A 19085-nucleotide genomic window follows, 5' to 3' on the forward strand; every position below is an offset into this window, starting at 1 on the left:
CTAGAGACTGGCGCCAAAATTAAATTTGTCCGCCATTGTTGAAAGAAGCTTTGCTGAGAGTTTTACTCCCACAAGCATGGTCTGTGAGAAAAAAAACATTGCTGAAGGCATATGCCTGCTTCTTTGATATTTAGTATCATTTTCTTACTAGCGTTATTTGATCTTTTTCAGTCAAAGAAGCGTGGGCTGAGTTTGGAAGAGAAGAGGACGCGCCTTTTGGAACTGTTCTTTGAGAAAGTAAGGACCAGAATAAGGCTCCCGTAGTGTATAAGCGTATGGGTTAACAAAATTAAATTAAGTTTAAGTCTTCCAACCCAACATCGACACAGAAATTCACCTCACTTTCCATGGGACATATTTCCTACAGTGACAAGAGTTCGGTAACATAAGTTTACTTCACGCTTTTAATATGTATGGGTTATTGACCAAGTGTGAGGTCAAGATGGCTGGATATTGACCAAGTTCTTTTTTTGCGTGTTTATGGACCGAGACGGAGTCGAGGTCCAAAAACACGCGAAAATAGAACGAGGCCAATATCCAGCCATCTTGACCGAACAAGCTTGGTCAATAAAGGATTTATTATATGGCTTTTGGGGAAATTTTTCTTGCGGGACACTGCGGGTAGTCCCGAGCGGGCAAGATAGCTCCATCTTGCCCGCTTGGGTAGCCAATCACAGCGCAGGATTTGATTCATCTTGCCCGCTCACGGAGCTAGCCATATAATAAAAACTTAAACTAAGTTAACGCAAGCTTAATTAAATTGCCACTATAATGAAATTCGCATCTTTCCTATGTAAGCCATTTTTAAAAAATGAACACGTAGTCTGCACGAGAAGAAAAATGCTTTTTACTATTTCCAGATATCTCTTTTTGTTCCAGAGAGACAGTCTAGAGATATTCAACTTTTAAAATATGCAAATTAGCCCAGTGATGACGTCATAAACTCAAGCAAAGTTTGAACTATGATGAAAAAAGATATCTCAGCCAATTTGCATCAGGATTGTTTGATTTGTTGCAGTAAGATTCTACTAGATGTTCTCCAGAATATGTGTTACTGAGGTAACATACTGGGTTCCAGACCTCCTTGATATTAAAGGCTTTTCTGTCCACCTTTTGCATTCCATTTTGATATTTGCCAATGTTGCCTCATCTGCATGATCCAGCAAGCATAAAAATATGTTCGGCCAAGTTCATAGCATTTTTTAATTTTTTCGTGCTAAAAATCAGAGACTGGAAAAGTGTGAGTTGCCATGGGAACAAAATTTTATAGCAGAAGGTGTGTTGCCTGTAGAACTATTAGCCAACCACGTTTCAAAGGTCTCTGCTGGAAACTGACCGAGACAGCTCTATTTTTTATGCTGGATGTAGTATTGGGTTGAGTGTGACATCATCAGTTCACTCATTTATATATGTTACACATTTTTTCTAGTGGAGATATTTGCAAACAGTAAACATTGGTCTTAATGTGTCATGAAATTCTATGTGATACATGTTAAAAGTTTCAGGGGTAAAAATTTGGCCAAAGTAGCACATTAAACTATAAAATTTTGTAACAGTCATTCCATACGTATGACTGTCATTAGTCTATGAAAGATTATTGATATGAAAGAAATTATATGTTAAACAAGTATGGGGCTATATGGGTTTCTTCTTTTCAGCTAATTAATTATTATTATGTTCTTTTCTTGTCACCCATCAACATGTAATACTCTCCTTGTGGACATGACACCCACATGGTACTTTGCCTTACAAACATCCTCTCTGCCCCTGGTGTGTGTGCATATCATTTGTGCATAAATTATCTGCCATTCTACCAGGCGTCATCAATAATTAAGAAATAGAAAACATGTACCATGTTTCTGTTGAGTTATAGAAACACGAGTGGAAGTTTGGGAGAATGAGAAATGCTGTGGGAACACGAGCCGCAGGCCAGTGTTTCCACAGCTTTTTCGAGTTCTCCCAAACTTTCACGAGTGTTTCTATAACTCGATAGAACCACAGAGAACATGTTTTCTAGTTCTTTTAGAAAACACCACGATGAAAAAAAGAAAAACAGCTTGTTTACTTTGATGATCAAAATGTAAATTCTCTTTGCTCGTGCCATCATTAAGTCAACAGCTCGTGCTAGTTCTATGTTTCCATCGAGTTATGAAAACATGATTTTTAACCGATCAGCAAGCGAATTATCTTGGGGCTGTTTTCTAATGATTTCTAATGTTTGATACTAATCTGGATACTTTGAATTTCAACAGAAAGAGTTCTTTCTACTCAAGGAGCTTGAAAAAATTGCACCCAAGGAAAAAGGAATCAGTAAGACAAAGTGATGACTGTGTCCACTATTTTTTGTGTTATCCCATTTTCCCATTTTTATGGCATTAGGGCTGATGATGATGATGATGACTGATTTCTCTCCCATATAGCATCCATGTCTGTTAAGGAAGTCTTACAAAGCTTGGTTGATGACAATCTTGTGGATACTGATAAAATTGGTACTTCCATTTATTTCTGGGCTTACCCAAGCAAGGCATTGCATACAGTAAGTAAACTATGGGGCAAACTACCTTAGACTACCTTACAGTCATATGCAAGGCAACTGAAAGTGAGAAATGCAAAATACATGTAGGAAAAGCCTTGTCTGTCTGGACTGTACTGAATTCAATGGCACTGTATTAATTTTCTTCTCAGAGACAACAGAAACTACAGCAACTCACTGAGCAAATAAATGAATGTGAAAAGAAAATTGCCACCACCACAAAACTTCTGAAACAAGCCAATAGTGGCAGAGAGCAGTCTGTGAGTATTAGTATAGTTTATCATGAATTTCTGAGGATAAATAAGAAAGAGTGAACAAACCTGTCTAGGGCTTAAACCAAGACTGCTTGATCTGGGTTCCTGAGCAATTTCTAGCCATTTGCTCTACCATGCCTCTACACTACTGCATTTCATTTTTAAAAGGTGTAGATTTTGGAAAGGTTGGTTAAATTATGAACCTAACAGTTTTTACTTATGGCACATTGAATGACCTTTATACATTGATATTTAACAGGGGTGTTACTGCCCCCGTTAATATAAACTTTTTCTCTCTGGCAATAACCTTTACACATAGTTTCCATCAAATATCTTTCAAGACCTGCAAAATGAACTAAAATACAACTCTTCCCAAAAAAGGCCAGGGCTTTAGGTACCACAATTCAGTTAACAAATTTGATGGTAAAACAGGGTGACAGAGATGCCATTCTTCAAGAGCTATTGCAGAAGGAAAAGCTGTGTAAAGAACAGGAACAAGACCTTGAGAGATATAGAGAATGTGACCCAGAAGTGCTGGAAAACATGCAAAAGGAAACAGTAATGGCAAAAGAAGGTGCAAATCGCTGGACTGACAATGTTTTTACCATCAAGTCCTGGTGTGTCAGGAAGTTTGGATTGGAAGAGAAAATGATTGACAAGAATTTTGGAATTCCAGAAGACTTTGATTATGTGGAATAGATTGAGATACAGCTAGCTCACAATGTAAATAAAGTTGCTATAAAGATACATCTTTTTGGTTTTTTGTGTTCTCTCTGAAGTCAAGTTTATCTGTTTGGAAACACCCTGAAATAAAGCATGTGATGAAAGCCGTACTTGAGAATGATTTTATATCTTGATGGGAACATAGAGCTAGCAGGAACTGTTGACATAATAATGATAGCACGAGGAAAGAAACTTTACATTTTGATAATCAAAATTAATGAGATTTTCTTTTCTTTTTCTTGCAGTGTTTCTGAAAAGAGATAAAATCATTTTCTCCATCTTTCTATTTAAACAGAAAGACTCATCAACTGAGTGCATCTGCAACAGCAACTGATCCTAATAGTCTGGAAATCAAAACATTAAACTTAGACACTTGTGCCAAGTATTTGAATTGGATTCCGGAGTCAGTTCTTGATGCCATTTTATCTATACTGTAGGTTTCTCCAAATTACACACTGCAAGTGATGTTATCAACCCAAGAGCAAGAATAATTAAGCCATGTGATGTTTGAACAATTTATAAACCACTGAACCTGAAAGGCCCCCAGTCATTTTCGATGTCATCAAAATTATTGATATTACATGGTGAAGTGAATTTTATTGCTTTACTGTAAATTGTGTTCCTGAAAGTATGTTTAATTATCTTTTATGGTAGTTTCACAGTGATTTCCTTTGTTCTGATGCTCTGAATAAAATATATAATAACCAAACTCTCATATGTCAACAGTTTGCTCATCCTCGTTACCTTTTTTTTTTCATATCAGGTTTTTTGTCACTTCCATATGAAATAAATATTTTTGGAAGAAAATAGTCAACATTTTTGTATTTTAGTTTGCAACTTTTTACCACAGAATGTAACCGGTCTAGATGCTGGTCTAGATGGGAAAATCTAGACCATGTTCAATATCGATTCCAGCCAATCAGGTTTGTGAATTTGGTAGTTCCCAGTCCCTGAGAGACAGCCATATAATAATATACTCAAAAGTGGGTTCCTTATACCGTTTACAATGCAGATTTCAAAAATCTGAGTGTTATTTATGAATTGTGAACCCTAATCATACATTGCCAAAAAAATATAGGAAGAACTAAAATAAGACTGACGTACGAAGTTCCTTGAAATATGTGTTTTTATCAGACAACCTGTTTGAAGATTTTCTCCAGAGTTATGATAAAAATTTTACCTTTTTACAAACTTGGTTACACGTACCCTCATTTTACCAAACACTTCACTATTAAAATTACACTAGTTTATTTACGTTCTAACTCTTTCAGTCTGTAATACTCTATCAGATCCTTGCAATGTGTCATGTTCTTTCTCTTCGGATGAAGATTTAACTTTTGAAGAGTCTCTTCAAAATATTCAGGCAGAGGTGCCTTTATTATAATATCTTTTCCATGATACAACTTTGGTAAAGTTAACTGCCGTGCATGTAGATGGAGAGGAATGAGTGCTCTTTGCCATGGTCTGATTTTTCCTTTTGCTTTGGGATCTGTTTTGTCCTTTACACCTTTAATCTGAAGAAGCTGAAGTAAACGTAGAGGTAACACCTTTGAACAAAATACATGTGTGTTAATATAAGACCATTAAGTGATGGAACAAAGCAGCTTCCCTTTAGATTTTAATTACAGTATTAACCCTGACTTTTTTCCATTACACATGAAGGTTCAAAAGCTTTTAATGTGGTGGATTGTATTGGAAATCTCTTATCATGTGGCTTGGGGCTAAGCATGGTTCATGTTTCACTTGCGTTTTACAATTTTTTAATAGACTATATCTGTATTCTTGAGGCCAGTGTACACTGGCCTCAGGTTATAAGAAATGAAGATTTGAGGGAAAGAACTGAACAAGAACAAATCAACATCCAGATTAGAAGGTGTAAGTGGGGTTGGATTGGGCACACCTTAAGAAAAGCGATCGGCAATATTACCAGGTATGCACTGAGGTGGAGCCCCAGGGAGAGAGAAATCAAGGTCGTCCTAGAAACAGCTGGAGGAGAACCGTGGACAATGAGGTGTCAAAGGCAGGCTATACTTGGCAAGAGATCGAAAAGTTGGCCCAAAACAGAAGGAGATGGCAGGCAGTTTCCATGGACCTATGCTCCACAGGGAGTGAAGGGGAATAAGCTATATTGGTTTGCTTGGTATTGATTTGAGTAAAACTGGCTTGTAACTGAGGGTAATGTGAGGAGTCTTTTCAAATGCAAATGATATTAATCTCTTATTAATGATATTCCCCCACAAGAGCCTCTTTTGCAAGCTAGTTCCAGTCCAATACCAAGAATATAAATATGGGCCATAGTTTTTGGTTTTTGTCTCATCAGTATGCAGACCTGTGCTAAAAATTGAGCTAGCTCAAGGGCTAGACTTTGAATCACGTAACTGTTAATGTTAACTTACCAATTAAAGTTATCAAATTTTTGCCCTCTTAGAAATGGTGCACTCATCGAGTGCTTTTGGACATTTCCGTCTCCGTACTGTCAACTCTTCTTTCAATAAGTGGTGCATAATATCATTATGTTTGGATTAAAGTTAAAAATAAATTTCAATCTTACCAATGTTCTGCTCTTCATGTAGTGTGAAATATATATTTCCTTAAATGTTATTCAAGAGTTTGCACTGGGTACTGAATATTCACTTTGCATAACGGAAACTTGTCTAGACTTGCAAAATCCTTACATCATTCATGACCATGTGATGTGCTGACCTTGCAACAACAATAATTATTACAATGACCCATCCAGGAAATCCCCTTGCTACCCATGTGCTAGATCAGATCATGCTTATTTTGAAATATCTGAAATGTGTAAACCCACCTGAGGCTGCCGCACATCAGAAGAGAACTTGTGATCACCCAGTATTGGGCATTTCAGTCCTTCTGCTGTATGTACTCTGATTTGTTGCTTTAATCCTGTGATTGGCTCTAGTTGTAAAAGAGCACATGTGCTCTGATTTATGTCCAAAATTTTAAATTTTGTTTTCGCAGTTTTGAAGCCAGCGGCACTTAACAACTAAATAAAAAAAAGAAAATTTTATGTCAGTAGAATGCTAAGAGATTTGAATTAAAATTGTGAAATTGACAACTTTAAGAGTCCTGTATAGTTAAATATTAAGTTATATCCTTGGTAAATGTTTTATTCAATTTAAGTTCTAGCTTTGGAACTTTTATAAATATGTGTCCTATAAACCTTTCTCCACTCTGGAAAAAATGATCATGGTCATTATCTCCATTAGTATTTTGGTACAAATAAATGTTGTGGTGGTCCATTCAAATTATCAATAATTTCCATACTTCTGAAGACTTTGAGCTCAGATCTGGTCTGGTAACAATGCGATATCCTCCAAGAAGTTTGGCCTCGCCAATGGGAATATTGATTTCTCCTTCTTCAAATGTTGGTATTCCAACAGTTATAGCCCAGTAATGTTTACTAATCGTTCTGTTGGAGAACATTTCGGCTACCTTGCTGGCTGCGCTTGCCGACCTAAAAATTTAAATATTGTCAAATATGAAAATTTGATTTGTTACCATTAATATCCATCAATAAAAGGGTTTATTAAGCAAAGCAGTAGCAAATATTCATCTGTATAAAGCTAAGTTGTGGTCAATGTTGTCATTGTCCTGTTTGTTGAGACAATATTTTGAAGTACATGTGATTAACATCATCTTTCTTTACAATAGCTTGACAAAACAGTGAGAAACTTGGAGCTATTGGGAAACCACTGAAAGTAGTAAAATAAAATCATGATGATTACTGAAATTAGTTTATTATTATTTGACTGTGAGTACCTTGTGAATAACAGAATTCCACTGCAGTCCCTGTAAGTAAATAATTTTCCAATTAGTTAATAGTATTACTACCAATATTTAATTTTTCTGTTACCCAAAAAAATTGTTAAACTGTTGAAATGAAGCCTTGGAGAATGCCCAAATGTTATTTCATGGGCAAAGCTCAGAATGTTTTTCACCCATGAGAGATACCAGATATAAATGGAAGTAGTTCTTCTAAAGCAGTAGTTCTGAAAAGAACCAATGTTGGCATCCGATGTTTCTAGGCAAACTGAGCTGAAGCCATCTTGAAAGCAAAAAGAAGAGTATTTGTCAGATGACTGTGTTTTAAGTCTGGTCCATTGAAACTAAATTATTGGTCAGTTTAGCCATGATGGTACTGGTTTTAAGTGTGGTATCAAGAACTGTCCTTTTGCAAAGTAATTTAGCAAGTGCTCCTTAACAATAACTCAGAATTATCCAGAAGGGAATAGGCCAATGCATAACAAAAGCACATACTTATCAATTCGATGTGCAAGCTCTGGTCTTTGTTTCAATTTTTTGATTTCTGTAAACTCATCAAGCATGTCCATTATACAAATCTTTACACCAGGACCCGCTTCAAAATAACACATAAACAAAAAAAGCTTTTTAATAAATGGTTGTTCAAAATATGTGTTTCTATATTAGGAATGTTCACACCGAGCACACTACTGGATGGAGTAAAGATCATTTATCACCTGACAAACAGTAATATTTATACATATTTATACTGTCTTGTAAGATTAAAATCCTCACTTTTTTTTGAACTCTTGATTTTTCAAACCTCATATTTATTCAAAACATTTTTTCAGGCACTTGGCAAACACATTAGGAGAGGTTTAATCCCAATTTTCGTCAAACCTTCCAATTTTCTGAACCAATTTCTGCTTCCTCTAAGTGGTTAGAAGATTTATTATTCTGCTGTATTTAGTTCTCCACCTTGGAATTAAAGCAATCAGTCCTCTCAGAAACCACAATCAGAGAACACTCTTTTGTAGAAATGTTCATAAATGACCACCATTTATATTTCATTTTAATAACCTTAAACTCTTCAGTGTCATCCACTTACAGTGAACTGGCACCCCATATGGTTTATTTACTGCAATAATGTCATCTGTAGAAAAAAAGAAAACTGTTAAACAAAGCTCAAAATAAAATCCTGGTGGTCTTAATTTTAAATGCTGGACAACCAGACCTGGAAATTTGGTTTCTCTGATGAATCATAGTTTATAGAGGGGAATGGTTATGAAGCCCAACAAACATCAAAGGAGCAAACAAAGATGCCAAGATTTATGTTGGAAGGTCCATGACCAGCACAGTCTTTTGTTTTGCGCTAATACACTATGCATGAATTACGTAACCAAAACGTTTTTATTGGTTAGTTCCTCAGTACGGAGTAAACAACTATTGTGTTTGCACATGGTCAAGGCCAAAAAAGAGAACAAAAACATACAATAAAGAACTTTGTCAGGTCCCGCAACCATTCCACTCTAACTATGGACGAATTATTAAACATTTACCCATTGTCTCCTAAGGGTTCTGGAATGGTTTATTCCAGACAATGTCTTCATCAAAGCTCCCCCCACCCCCCCCCCCCCCCCACCCCACGGCTTTGGAAATTCTAAAGTACTCAACCCCCCAATCTCTTGCCTTCGAAATTCGAAATACAACGCTCATATACAGAATTTACAACCAAAAGAGATATCAGGAAGTATATAAAATCGAAGTAGTTATTACCTATGATTAATAATGTACTCAATTTTAATGTAAATACGTGCCTGTCAGTCTCTGAACGATCAGTCACCATTAAACGTGACCAATGCCTGACATACCTCTGCACGCCATACTTACTGTTCATAAAAATTACACTGTCGGCTAAGAATTGTGCATCTATGATAGTTCTTCCCAGAGCAAATCTCGCAGTTTTGGCAGCAAGCGCCATCTTGGATCGTCCCCTAACACACTACACTATGAGATACATGAAGTACGCAACAATAAGAGTATACATAGAATCGAATACATGACGGCACGGCGGAAAAACCGCTGCTCATGCGCAGTAGATTTCGGTTCGTCTTCCCGCCTTTCCATTTTCAAAATGGCGGACGACGAATCAAAAACGAACACGTCATTGTCATGGCTTTTGGCAACATCTTGCTCGCTCAAGGCAGTTACAAACAACTCAGCTACTTTGGGCAATGATCCATACTGATGTTTTGACTGTGACTGAGAGGATCGAAACGGTGTTGTCAGATTTCTCAGGCGATAAAGACAGCTCTTCCGAAAGGAAACTTTCAGCTTTTCCAAATTCACCCGAGGTACCGTTTTTCCTTTTCTTAAGGTCGTGTCAAGTTCTTTAAGGTTTTGAACCGCAATTTCTTGTAGCTTGTTTAATTTTACGGAACATATAAAATATGACTTTTTTTTCGTGCTGATGAAAATTTTTAAATGCTATTTGTTCTTGGACTTTTGTATCGTTGCCTGAAGAAAGAAACGTGGAGGACGAATTCGTAAGTAGTACACACTAATGCCTAATTTTGTTGTGTGTTTCGCTTGTGTGCTATTCATTCGTGCTTTGTTTTGCCGCTTCAGTGGATGCCATGTACTGCCATGAGCTGAAAACTTGTAGTAAGCTTATAGAGGTTTAATATGGCATTGTAGAAAGTTGTATTGTATATGTAATACAGCTTGAAGGATAAAATAAATTGCTCTTTGTTTATGTTAGCCTGTGTTTGATATTATGGGTTATGCTACTTCACACTTAGTACGATTCTTGTTCCTTGGCTACGCAGCTTTCCCCGCAGCTAGCTGTGGGCTTCGTTATTGCAAACATTTCTCCATTGTGTTAACAAAAAAAGCAATCCGCCAAAAGGGGTTCTTGTTCCACTTTAATTTATACTGGGGGAACATTCGTTTATGTGAAGGCTTGTAGTTACATCGAAATTCAGTCAGTGTAAAACGCAGACTGTGCACTGCAGACTGCAGAGTGAGGGGGAAATACATACTGCAGACATTAATATAACAGAATCGTGTTTTATCGAGAGCTAACCTTATACAGGCTAACTGGAGAAAATATTCAGGCTAACCCTAGGGCGGATACAGAGAAGGGGTTTCGAGATACAAACTGCCAAAAGGCAGTCCCCTGTAGGGGGACCAGTGGCTTTCACGCTGGAAATTTATGAAATTGTGATCCTTGAATTGGAAATGGGATTTCTGTTATTCTGAGGCCAAGTTCGCATGTTATGTTTTATTTCTTTTTTTTTTTTTAATCTAGGGGGTTCGACCAAACCAGCCAAAGCCCCCTAGATCCTTCGCAGCTAACCCGAGTGATATTCAATCTAACCCTAGAACTATTGAGGCTGAACTCTCACTTCTTTTAGCCCAAATAAGGTTGGTCTGTTTACTGTTAACACACAGTAACACTTGAAAAGTCTACAGTCTGCATTTTAACACCTGGCCTGCAGTCCAAAGTCTGCGTCTTACACTGACCACATTGGAAAGCATGCCTTTTTGCAAAAAGCACTATTGTGAGAAAACACATGAAAACTGCACGATCCCTCCTCCCCCAATAGTAAGTTTAAGTCTTGTTCAAAGCAAATACCATATGCCATCTCTCCTAGATACTTTTAAGGAGAAGGTTCAGTAGCCTACACTGCAATAAAATTCTACTGTTTCATATTGTGTTCCAGATAAATTCCATACCCTTGCAGACCCTGCCACCAAATTTTGTTTACTCCCTCCCCCAACTTCCAACCATCCTAAGGGGTCACCACCTTATTGTGGAGGGATGGTTTTTGTATCCATGACCCTATGAGCTATGTCAGCTAGAGTCTTGTACTTCTGGTAGGTTGAAGGATAGGGACCAGACAAATTGTGATCACGTGGCTTGCCAGGTTGGGTGTTAGGCTGAGGGCTGATAACCCACTACTGTAGAAAATAAGACTATAGCAGATCCAGAAGATATTCAAATCTCTATCAACATCAATGAAGCAACAAGGGCTCATATCATAACACATGCATTTGGAGCAAACCCCTTCCTCTGAACACCTCACTGAAATTAACTACATGTAAAAACTACTGTTAAGTTAACCTCTCCCATTCCCAAACAAAAAGACCAAACAAGCGTGACTAGAATTGTTTCATTAAAAACGCCCCCCAAATATAGAAAACTAAACTGAAATAAAAATAAAATCCAACACAAACACACAAGCAATGAGCATCATTAAAAAACTGGATCACTGGATAATGCAATTTGAGAGTTTTCATTGTTTTAGCTATCAGGGGTTATGAGCCATTATACCATGCTCTACAAATATGGAAAGCGTATGCATGATTTTTTTAGCATTGTTATTGTTATTTAAGTCTAGTTTTCTATATTTTGGGAGCCTTTTTAATAAAACAATTATTCCACTCGTGCCTGTTGGATATGAGAAGTACTATTTCCAAAACGAGAGCGAGTGTTTCATCGGGGTACTCAAACACCGAGAAACAAATGAAAGCACGAGGCCATAGGCTGAGTGCTTTTATTGTTTCGAGGTATTTGGATACCCCGATGAAACACGAAGCACAAGTTTTGGAAATAACTTCTCATGATCACTCTTAAAGAAATAATAAACAAAGACTTCCAATTAGAATTGTTTGCTGTCTAACATTCCTTCCTCGATAATTTCAATATCAATGATATTTTTTACCAGCGTAATTAATTTGCATTTATGGTGCGATTTAATTTATTCTGAGATGTGAAAGTTGCTGGGGTTGCCAGCATTTACAAGTTGTCGTTCAGTCAGGATGTATATCGCAAGAAAGTCGTTCGAGAGATTTCAGTAGCCGAAAAGTGTGGAGGATGAGAAGAAAAGTGTTGATAATGCAGTACCGAAATCAACAGCTTATAAAGCCAAATGGTCATGTAAGGTTTTCGAGGAATGGAAACTGCATCAATTAGTGAAGTCCTGTACTTTGGAACCCGGCGGTCTTTTTACCACGAAAGACTTTGAAGAAAGAGTGCAAACTTTGGAAACGGCCATTACAGATATGCCTGCATGCAGTCTCAACTACTGGCTGTCAAAGTTCATTCAAGAAGTAAACAATTCTTCTGGGGAACGTTATCCTTCCCATTAGTTGTACTTGATTATTTGCGGACTGAAGTGCCACCTTTCTGATGTAAATGGAAGTGCTATTGGGTGTTATTTAACCTTTAAATAACAGCCACTATTCACCTTGATTGCAAAGAATAAATTACTGCTAAATATCGCATAACCTTCCACACCAAAATATTATGATCTACAAATTTTTAAGAAGTCTAATCCCAACCAAGTTGTTTACCAAGCTATCATTTTTCTGTCTTCAAACATTTTTCTTTATTAATTACTGGGGAATCCTGAAATACTTGTTCCATGCATTTGGTTCCGTAATTATCCCTTTTATTATTCCTAAATCTTTTTATGAAAGGAACATATCATTTAGTATCCTCTCCAAGGAAGATGGCATTTCATCCAGGAAAAAAAATTCTTCACGTTGATGTACATGGCCACGTCACACTGTCCCCAGCCAGAGAATCAAGTCATTGAAAGAGAGGAGGAGAGCTGTGAAAATCTGAGGTCTAACTGTGTAAAAAAAGAGGAAACAATGTAAAATTAAATTAAGTTATACTTTGGCTTCATCCTTTGAATACTTATTACATTGCAAGAAGAAATGTCATTAACTTAGTATTTCCACTGTTCATACATTATACAATACTGCGTAGAGCATTGAAGACTACGCAACTTCTTTCAACCTGTATTGTGAATACCTCAGTCATTTTGCTAGCTTTGTAACTGGGAAATTTAAATCATGTAGTACAACATAATCATGAAGTACAACAAAAGGATTGTTACTTCTTGAGGTTTCACTCAATAAAAAATAAATAAATAAAAACATTTCATTAACCTCATCATCATCTGACTAATTAAACCCAAAAAAGTCTGCCTTCAGGTCAAAAAATAATTTTACACGATAACCTTTAAAAACTCTTTCAAAACAACGCAATTAGTCCATTCAATAACAAACCTTAGTGTACATCTGTCATATCAGATTCTTGCACTGCTGCAAGAACTTTTCAATTGTAGACAACACAAGCCAGAGGATATATCCAAACGTAGAAAGAAATGTGTCACCTTGAATAGTATGCTGATATCCGGACTGGACATAAGTTGGCTACGCTTTTAAAACGTTCATTGTATGTAAGATTTATATCCTGAAATCTACAAAATTAAGCTCATTTGTAGTACAGTGTCAACGGTTTTCGTCACTTATTTATATGAACATGGCAGACAAAAAAACCTAACGGGTCTCTTCCCAGAGGCAAGTCAAGATATGACGGGTAATTCAAATGATAGCGAACAAAATCTTCAACTTTTCAAATGTAGACTCATCGAGCCAAAAAGTTTCCGAAGTCACACGAACTAGAAAATGTTGCCAATTGCAAAAATCAACCATTTACGGAAGGAAAGGAAGGAAAACTTGGCTTACCTTTCAACATAGCTTTCCATTATGCTGTGTCCATTGTGTTAAGTCATCTGTACTCCAATATCTGCAGCAGAAGAGTATTGTAAATAAGCTAAGCAGGTGCTTCCGCTCGGCACAAAATGAACACGACACCAACGGACAAAATAAATCACAACACAAAGAATAACACTCAAAGAAGGAAACAAAACCAGGCTAACATTTGCAACATACTTACTTTTGCTTAATCCGCATTCTCTGCGACAAGTAGAAGTTCTAACTGGGTAAAAATCCACAATATTTCTTGTTGTTCGATGCTCCCGCTTGCAAAATATTCAGACATTTTCGAAACTCGTTTGCAGCCGCAAATTGTCAGCGGCGAGCGCTTGAGCATGCTCCAAGACAACGGATTTTTCAGCCAATCAGCGGTTTTTCCGCCGTGCCATACATGACGCATACGGTCTTAGGTACCAAGCTCCTTACCGCGCACACGTGTGTTAAAATGGCGAAGAGTATTCGGTCGAAAAGGAAACGAAAACTTCGGGCTGAAAGGAGAGAAAAATTAAAGCCAAAGGTGAAGGCGAAATTGGAGGAGATACTTGGAATAAGCGACAAGGAAATGATTGTGGAGACAGAGGGTCTCGAGTTAGATAAAAACGAAGAAAAAGCACAAGAAGAAATACACAAAAACCAAGAAGACAAAACGGTCGACGCAGATGCTATGGGTAAGAGATTGTTTAATGTCGTGAAGGAGATAGTAACAGTAACTCCATGTGAAGTATGGGTTCAAGGGGAGTCCAGCAAACCCTCCCCTCCACATCACCCTCCCCTCTGACTATAGGCCGTCTTTCTGCCTTCTGCGGAAGACCTCTGTCTATAGGTGTCTGGTCTGTACTAGTTCATGGTGTGTTTGGGTCTCCAAGACTCAACTGAACCTCAGTTTTGTCTCATAATTGCTAAGCAACTTTTTTTTACGATAACTGCAGAAATTCTTGCGCACTCATTGGCTAATTTTTTTTGTCAATAAGCAGACAGAGACATGAATTTATAATTTATGCGATGCATCAACGAGCAAGAGCGGACAATTTGACAATTTGTTATCGTAAAAAACAAATTGATGTCAGTTTTTAATGCGTCTGTCCTGTTATTGACAATGAATTTCATCATAACATTGTCAAAGTAGTCTACGGATCCACGTGGCTATCACCTTGTGGATCCACAGCTACTTTCACAATGTTTTGACGAAATTCATGATCAATAACAGGACAGATGCATGAAAAACTGACGTCAATTTGTCAAATTGCACCATAAGAGCAGTTGTTTTGGAGTCTTCTCAGGTGCATGCTCTATTTCTTAAATATCGTAGAGTTCCAATAGTAGCGACCCTTGTTACTTTCAGAATTAGCAGCCTCTGGGGGTCGCTACTTTCGGGGGTCGTTACTTTCCGGGCTCGTTACTTTCGGGGAACAAAAATCATTTACAAATAGAGTAGTAGCAGGGACAGTGAAATAAATATCGATGGTTTACAGGACTACCGCATGGGTAAATCAGTGGATATAGAGGAGATTGAGTTCTTCACTGACACAGAGGGAGAAAGCTAAACTGCTTTGATTGTACTGCATGACGCACGGCTGTGTGTTAGTGTGTACCCCGTACCAGTATCTCAGTGTCATTTAATTGGAAGAAACATGTCCTTGTTAATCGACAAAAACTATATAGAGTTTTCAATTTCAAATTGAAGCAACACTCCTGTTGTTAATACGAAATAGACCATTTTACAGTTGTCTGCTGAGTGACCTGGCCTTTGGATGGCAGCGAGGCTGGAGTTGACCTTGTTTTGATACAGACCTCACTGCTTTTGTCATGTAAATGCACCTAGTTAGCATCAGAACAACTTGTTTTACACAACAAAAGCAGTGAGGTCTGTATCAAAACAAGGTCAACTCCAGCCTCGCTGCCATCCAAAGGTCAGGTCACTGAGTAGACAACTGTAAAATGGTCTATTATACTGGTTTAGTTCTTACATCGCTACATCAGTGAACAGATGTCAAGGATGAATGGTGGCATAAAGCTTCCCCTTGTTGTAAATTAAAGTGCTTTATCGTGAACAATTTGTGACACTGCACAAACATATTATTGTACATTAAAATTTTGACTACTGATAGACAAATTAGGTATACGGTATACAATTTAAAAAACTTGGTCTCGCTACTTTCGGGATTTATTAGCGGCCACAAAAAATTGACGTTAATTTCGGGGGGTCGCTACTTTCGGGGGGGGGGGGGTAGTTACTATCAGAACTTTACGGTATTAGAAAGTCATTACAAGTGCTTCAAGGATGATTTTCCATGACACTTTTTCTTCAACTGTGCAAGGTTGTTGTAGACATTTCTAATTTTAACTACCCTGGTGTTTCTACATCAACAGAAGGCACAGAGGATGTTGTAATGAAATCTGAAGATGGAACACAGAAGAAGCCTGGAAAAAAGGCTCTCAAGAGAATAAATAAGAAAAAGAATTTGAAGAGGCTCATGAAGAAGAAAAGAAAAAATCAAAAGATATTTAAGTGGTGATTTTAGTAGAACCTGTGTATGGCATACTATTTATTGCCAGGCATTGTTTGTGCTAACTGAATTTCCCATGGAAAATACTGGAATTCTGTTCCATTACTTTGTGGTAAATTTCCTTCCCAGAGATGCTATGTTAAGCTTTTGAGTGATCCTGTTATCCAGGGCAAAGATAAGTTTATAGATTATAACATTACTTTTAACTTCTTCATGGATCACTTGTATCATAGCAAAGTGACTGCTAAACACATTATAGTGGCATTTATTTAATCTACGCTCATAAAAGTTAAAACAGTATCTTTTGCTTAGAGTGACAGTTCAAACACAATGAAATGTTATGGGACATGGTAAGGAAGATGCTGTTGACACCATGTTGAATAATAAGGTCATTATCCTTTAGTGTACATTTTATTCTGATATGTAAAGGCAATAATGTTATATCCTGGTTGATTACATGTTGTTTAATGGTCATTGCCATATCAATGTTGAAAATAGACAAAAGTGAAGTTGTTGACTATTGGAAAACAGCTTTCAAACTATGAGCTGCAAGTGACCAAAGTATTAAATTAGTGCAGAATTTCTTCTGTTGATTATAGCCTTCTTCACTTTAGTTCTTGGAGTGTGTTGATCATCATAAACCTGGAAAATAGGATGTACAGCCTCCTAAACCACAGCAATTGACTTCTGTGAGCATACATGGCCTTCTGTTGACACAATGTCCAACATTCATAAGTCAGTATATATATTAAACAAATTATTTGACATTTACTTTGGACGATTCAATGTACCTGTGCTAAAATAATATCCTGTGGGCTTGAGAGAAACATCTGCCTAATTAGTGGGGAGAGAGAGGAATTGACCTCAAAATTAGTTTTCTACATAAACAATGATCACTTATTCTCTTGCTTGAGCAATTTTTATTGATCTTATAGGACTATAAAACAATAATGATGTCATAAAACTTTTGCCAGGGTTCTGATAAACAGGATCTCATTGATTGCGATTTGCTAGGTTGCTAAAATGTGCCTTCTTTTTGGTGTAAGACCTCCCAATTTACATTAATATCGGTCAGCATTTTGTTATTGACTACATGAAATTCACGGGAAAAGCTGTGAAAAAATGTAAGAACCACTCGCATCATCATCAGAATTTCATTTTCCTTCCTGCATGGGAAAGAGGGCTAGAAAAGGAGATGTCTGCACAGAAGCCAGGAATTACATACATTCCTTTCTGAGTAGTACTTACTGAGAGTAGACACTGAATGGGAGATCCAAAAGTGAAATGTATTTCCTCAATATGCTAATGCTGCTGAGAACATAAACTGTAACATCTTCAAGGAGTCCATTATCTTTCAATCTCTTCACTGCTTTGTAGATGGCAATATGGTTTGAATGACCTGACACCCCATAAGAGTCAAAAGTTATGACCTGTAGAATGAAAGTCAAAACCAGTCATAGAGTAAAGTTAAGAAAACAGTGAGAAACCGTACTACTTCTCATGGGCTTTGTTGGCAAGAACACTTTCAGAGTAAAGAATGGAAAGATTGGGGAGAGGAAATTGTTTCCCTTAGAACCCTCTGAAGAGAGATGACTTGTTTACTACACCCAAAAATGTATAATGTGATGTACTTTTTCAACAGAACAGTTTTTGAATCAAAATACTTTGACCAATTGCAGTGATTTCAGTGTAAGGCTGCGTCCCTTCCACCTACCCCCTCACCCACTTTCCTGTACATACCACTTCATCTTACCACTTGAAATTGATTGTGCTTGATGTGATCAGCAATTATCTGGCTGGCAATCTTGGTATCCCAGTCAACATTGGGGTCATCAGGAAGAGAACTGGAACCCAACATAGAATAACATTTCTTTTAGAAAATGGTGAAAGCAAAGCAAAATATTATTATTTACAGACAGATCAGCAAACTTTCACTGACAAAGAGTGCTTGTAAAACCACTTCCTGTATACACCTATAAGAATGCACAAATAGATATAACTCAACAGAAACATGGGAAATGTAACTCCTCAAACAACATACAAATCGAACTTCCATGCATTAACTCACTGATGATCTTTTACAGTCACATGACTGGATGGAATTCCCAGAATCCTGCAGCTTGAAAACAATTCCTGCTTTCGTATATTTCCTTGTTGGTAATAATTACCTACAAGTAAATAAAAATGACATAGATATGCACAATATACACAAAATCTGGCTCACTTGTTGAGCTTTGACCAAGGTCCCTGGGAGATAAATGGAATGGAAAAAAATCTAGATACCCTGGGTTGTGTGGTGGGGGAGAGATGTGTGGTGTTACACGTGAATGATATGGTCACACAAGAAAACCCAAGAAGATAAACCTCAGTTTTAACTCTAATAATTATATGCAGGCACACCTGTAGAGAGACACAGTACATGTGCTGTGCAGAACCGTGGCAAATTCAAAATGGAGGGCGAGAAAAACATGCACTCGTCATCTGGATGAGCAGTGATGACAAGGACTGTTTTGTTATTAAATTCATATTTCTTGACTTTTTGGAGTCTTAACTGTCTATAGTAAAAAAGTATTAGAAGACTTGACAAAATGACAACAAATAAAGGGAAAAACAAAATCCAACACAAATCACGAGGAAACATCGGTGTGCGTGGTTACTAAGTAAAAATTGCGTGGATGCTAAGGGACAAGTTCTTCTTTTGATGTAGCCAAAGCAATTATGTGTTGTGTT

General features: G+C 37.3%; 4 protein-coding genes across 6 annotated transcripts; 2 read left to right on the plus strand and 2 right to left on the minus strand.

The window, feature by feature from the left end:
* The first annotated feature begins 1 nt into the window (after position 1).
* LOC110057065 (meiotic nuclear division protein 1 homolog) lies at positions 2-4233 on the plus strand. Of its 3 annotated transcripts, none has more exons than XM_020763651.2 (6): positions 2-79; positions 172-237; positions 2253-2310; positions 2421-2536; positions 2686-2793; positions 3220-3534. In XM_020763651.2, exons 1-6 carry the CDS (start codon positions 77-79, stop codon positions 3484-3486), a joined length of 618 nt encoding a protein of 205 aa, XP_020619310.2. In that variant the 5' UTR covers positions 2-76; the 3' UTR covers positions 3487-3534. The 3 variants fall into 3 exon arrangements, with proteins under 3 accessions (XP_020619310.2, XP_089136476.1, XP_089136475.1); XM_089280350.1 differs by lacking the exon at positions 2-79 and adding an exon at positions 3756-4233 and having other exon boundaries at positions 112-237; positions 3220-3510; XM_089280349.1 differs by lacking the exon at positions 2-79 and having other exon boundaries at positions 112-237.
* On the minus strand, positions 4088-14257 carry LOC110057053 (pseudouridylate synthase RPUSD4, mitochondrial-like). The gene is made up of 9 exons (XM_089280348.1): positions 14030-14257; positions 13819-13879; positions 9166-12914; positions 8384-8428; positions 7792-7891; positions 7294-7323; positions 6799-6988; positions 6323-6517; positions 4088-5057 (listed from the first exon to the last, which is right to left on the minus strand). The coding sequence occupies exons 3-9, from the start codon at positions 9254-9256 to the stop codon at positions 4758-4760; spliced, it is 951 nt and encodes a 316-aa protein (XP_089136474.1). The 5' UTR covers positions 9257-12914; positions 13819-13879; positions 14030-14257; the 3' UTR covers positions 4088-4757.
* On the plus strand, positions 14240-17126 carry LOC110056278 (uncharacterized). Its single transcript, XM_020762738.2, has 2 exons — positions 14240-14516; positions 16219-17126. The coding sequence occupies exons 1-2, from the start codon at positions 14240-14242 to the stop codon at positions 16362-16364; spliced, it is 423 nt and encodes a 140-aa protein (XP_020618397.1). The 3' UTR covers positions 16365-17126.
* Positions 16732-19024, minus strand: LOC110056259 (N-acetylglucosaminyl-phosphatidylinositol de-N-acetylase-like). The gene is made up of 6 exons (XM_020762723.2): positions 18756-19024; positions 18424-18523; positions 18109-18199; positions 17604-17785; positions 17147-17189; positions 16732-17062 (listed from the first exon to the last, which is right to left on the minus strand). The coding sequence occupies exons 1-6, from the start codon at positions 18994-18996 to the stop codon at positions 16961-16963; spliced, it is 759 nt and encodes a 252-aa protein (XP_020618382.1). The 5' UTR covers positions 18997-19024; the 3' UTR covers positions 16732-16960.
* Between the last annotated feature and the right edge of the window lie 61 nt (positions 19025-19085).

Source organism: Orbicella faveolata, unplaced genomic scaffold (genome assembly GCF_042242905.1).
Source record: "Orbicella faveolata isolate gen_17 unplaced genomic scaffold, um_ofav_v1 contig_47, whole genome shotgun sequence".
NCBI classification, from domain to species: domain Eukaryota; kingdom Metazoa; phylum Cnidaria; class Anthozoa; order Scleractinia; family Merulinidae; genus Orbicella; species Orbicella faveolata.

Bases quoted from the DNA above. Each gene is read 5' to 3' on its own strand.
- LOC110057053 (XM_089280348.1), bottom strand. From the start codon at position 9,256: ATGGCGCTTGCTGCCAAAACTGCGAGATTTGCTCTGGGAAGAACTATC. The intron at 7,324-7,791 runs GTATGTGCTTTT...ATTTACTTACAG, and splicing joins CTTGCACATCGAATTGATAA to GGACTGCAGTGGAATTCTGT. The intron at 6,989-7,293 runs GTACTCACAGTC...TTAAATTTTTAG, and splicing joins GGAATTCTGTTATTCACAAG to GTCGGCAAGCGCAGCCAGCA.
- LOC110056259 (XM_020762723.2), bottom strand. From the start codon at position 18,996: ATGTTTCCTCGTGATTTGTGTTGGATTTTGTTTTTCCCTTTATTTGTT. The intron at 17,786-18,108 runs GTAAGATGAAGT...TTCATTCTACAG, and splicing joins AGCACAATCAATTTCAAGTG to GTCATAACTTTTGACTCTTA. The intron at 17,063-17,146 runs GTACATTGAATC...TTGTGTCAACAG, and splicing joins AGGATATTATTTTAGCACAG to AAGGCCATGTATGCTCACAG.
- LOC110057065 (XM_089280350.1), top strand. From the start codon at position 112: ATGCCTGCTTCTTTGATATTTAGTATCATTTTCTTACTAGCGTTATTT. The intron at 2,537-2,685 runs GTAAGTAAACTA...TTTTCTTCTCAG, and splicing joins CAAGCAAGGCATTGCATACA to AGACAACAGAAACTACAGCA. The intron at 2,794-3,219 runs GTGAGTATTAGT...ATGGTAAAACAG, and splicing joins ATAGTGGCAGAGAGCAGTCT to GGTGACAGAGATGCCATTCT.
- LOC110056278 (XM_020762738.2), top strand. From the start codon at position 14,240: ATGACGCATACGGTCTTAGGTACCAAGCTCCTTACCGCGCACACGTGT. The intron at 14,517-16,218 runs GTAAGAGATTGT...CTACATCAACAG, and splicing joins GGTCGACGCAGATGCTATGG to AAGGCACAGAGGATGTTGTA.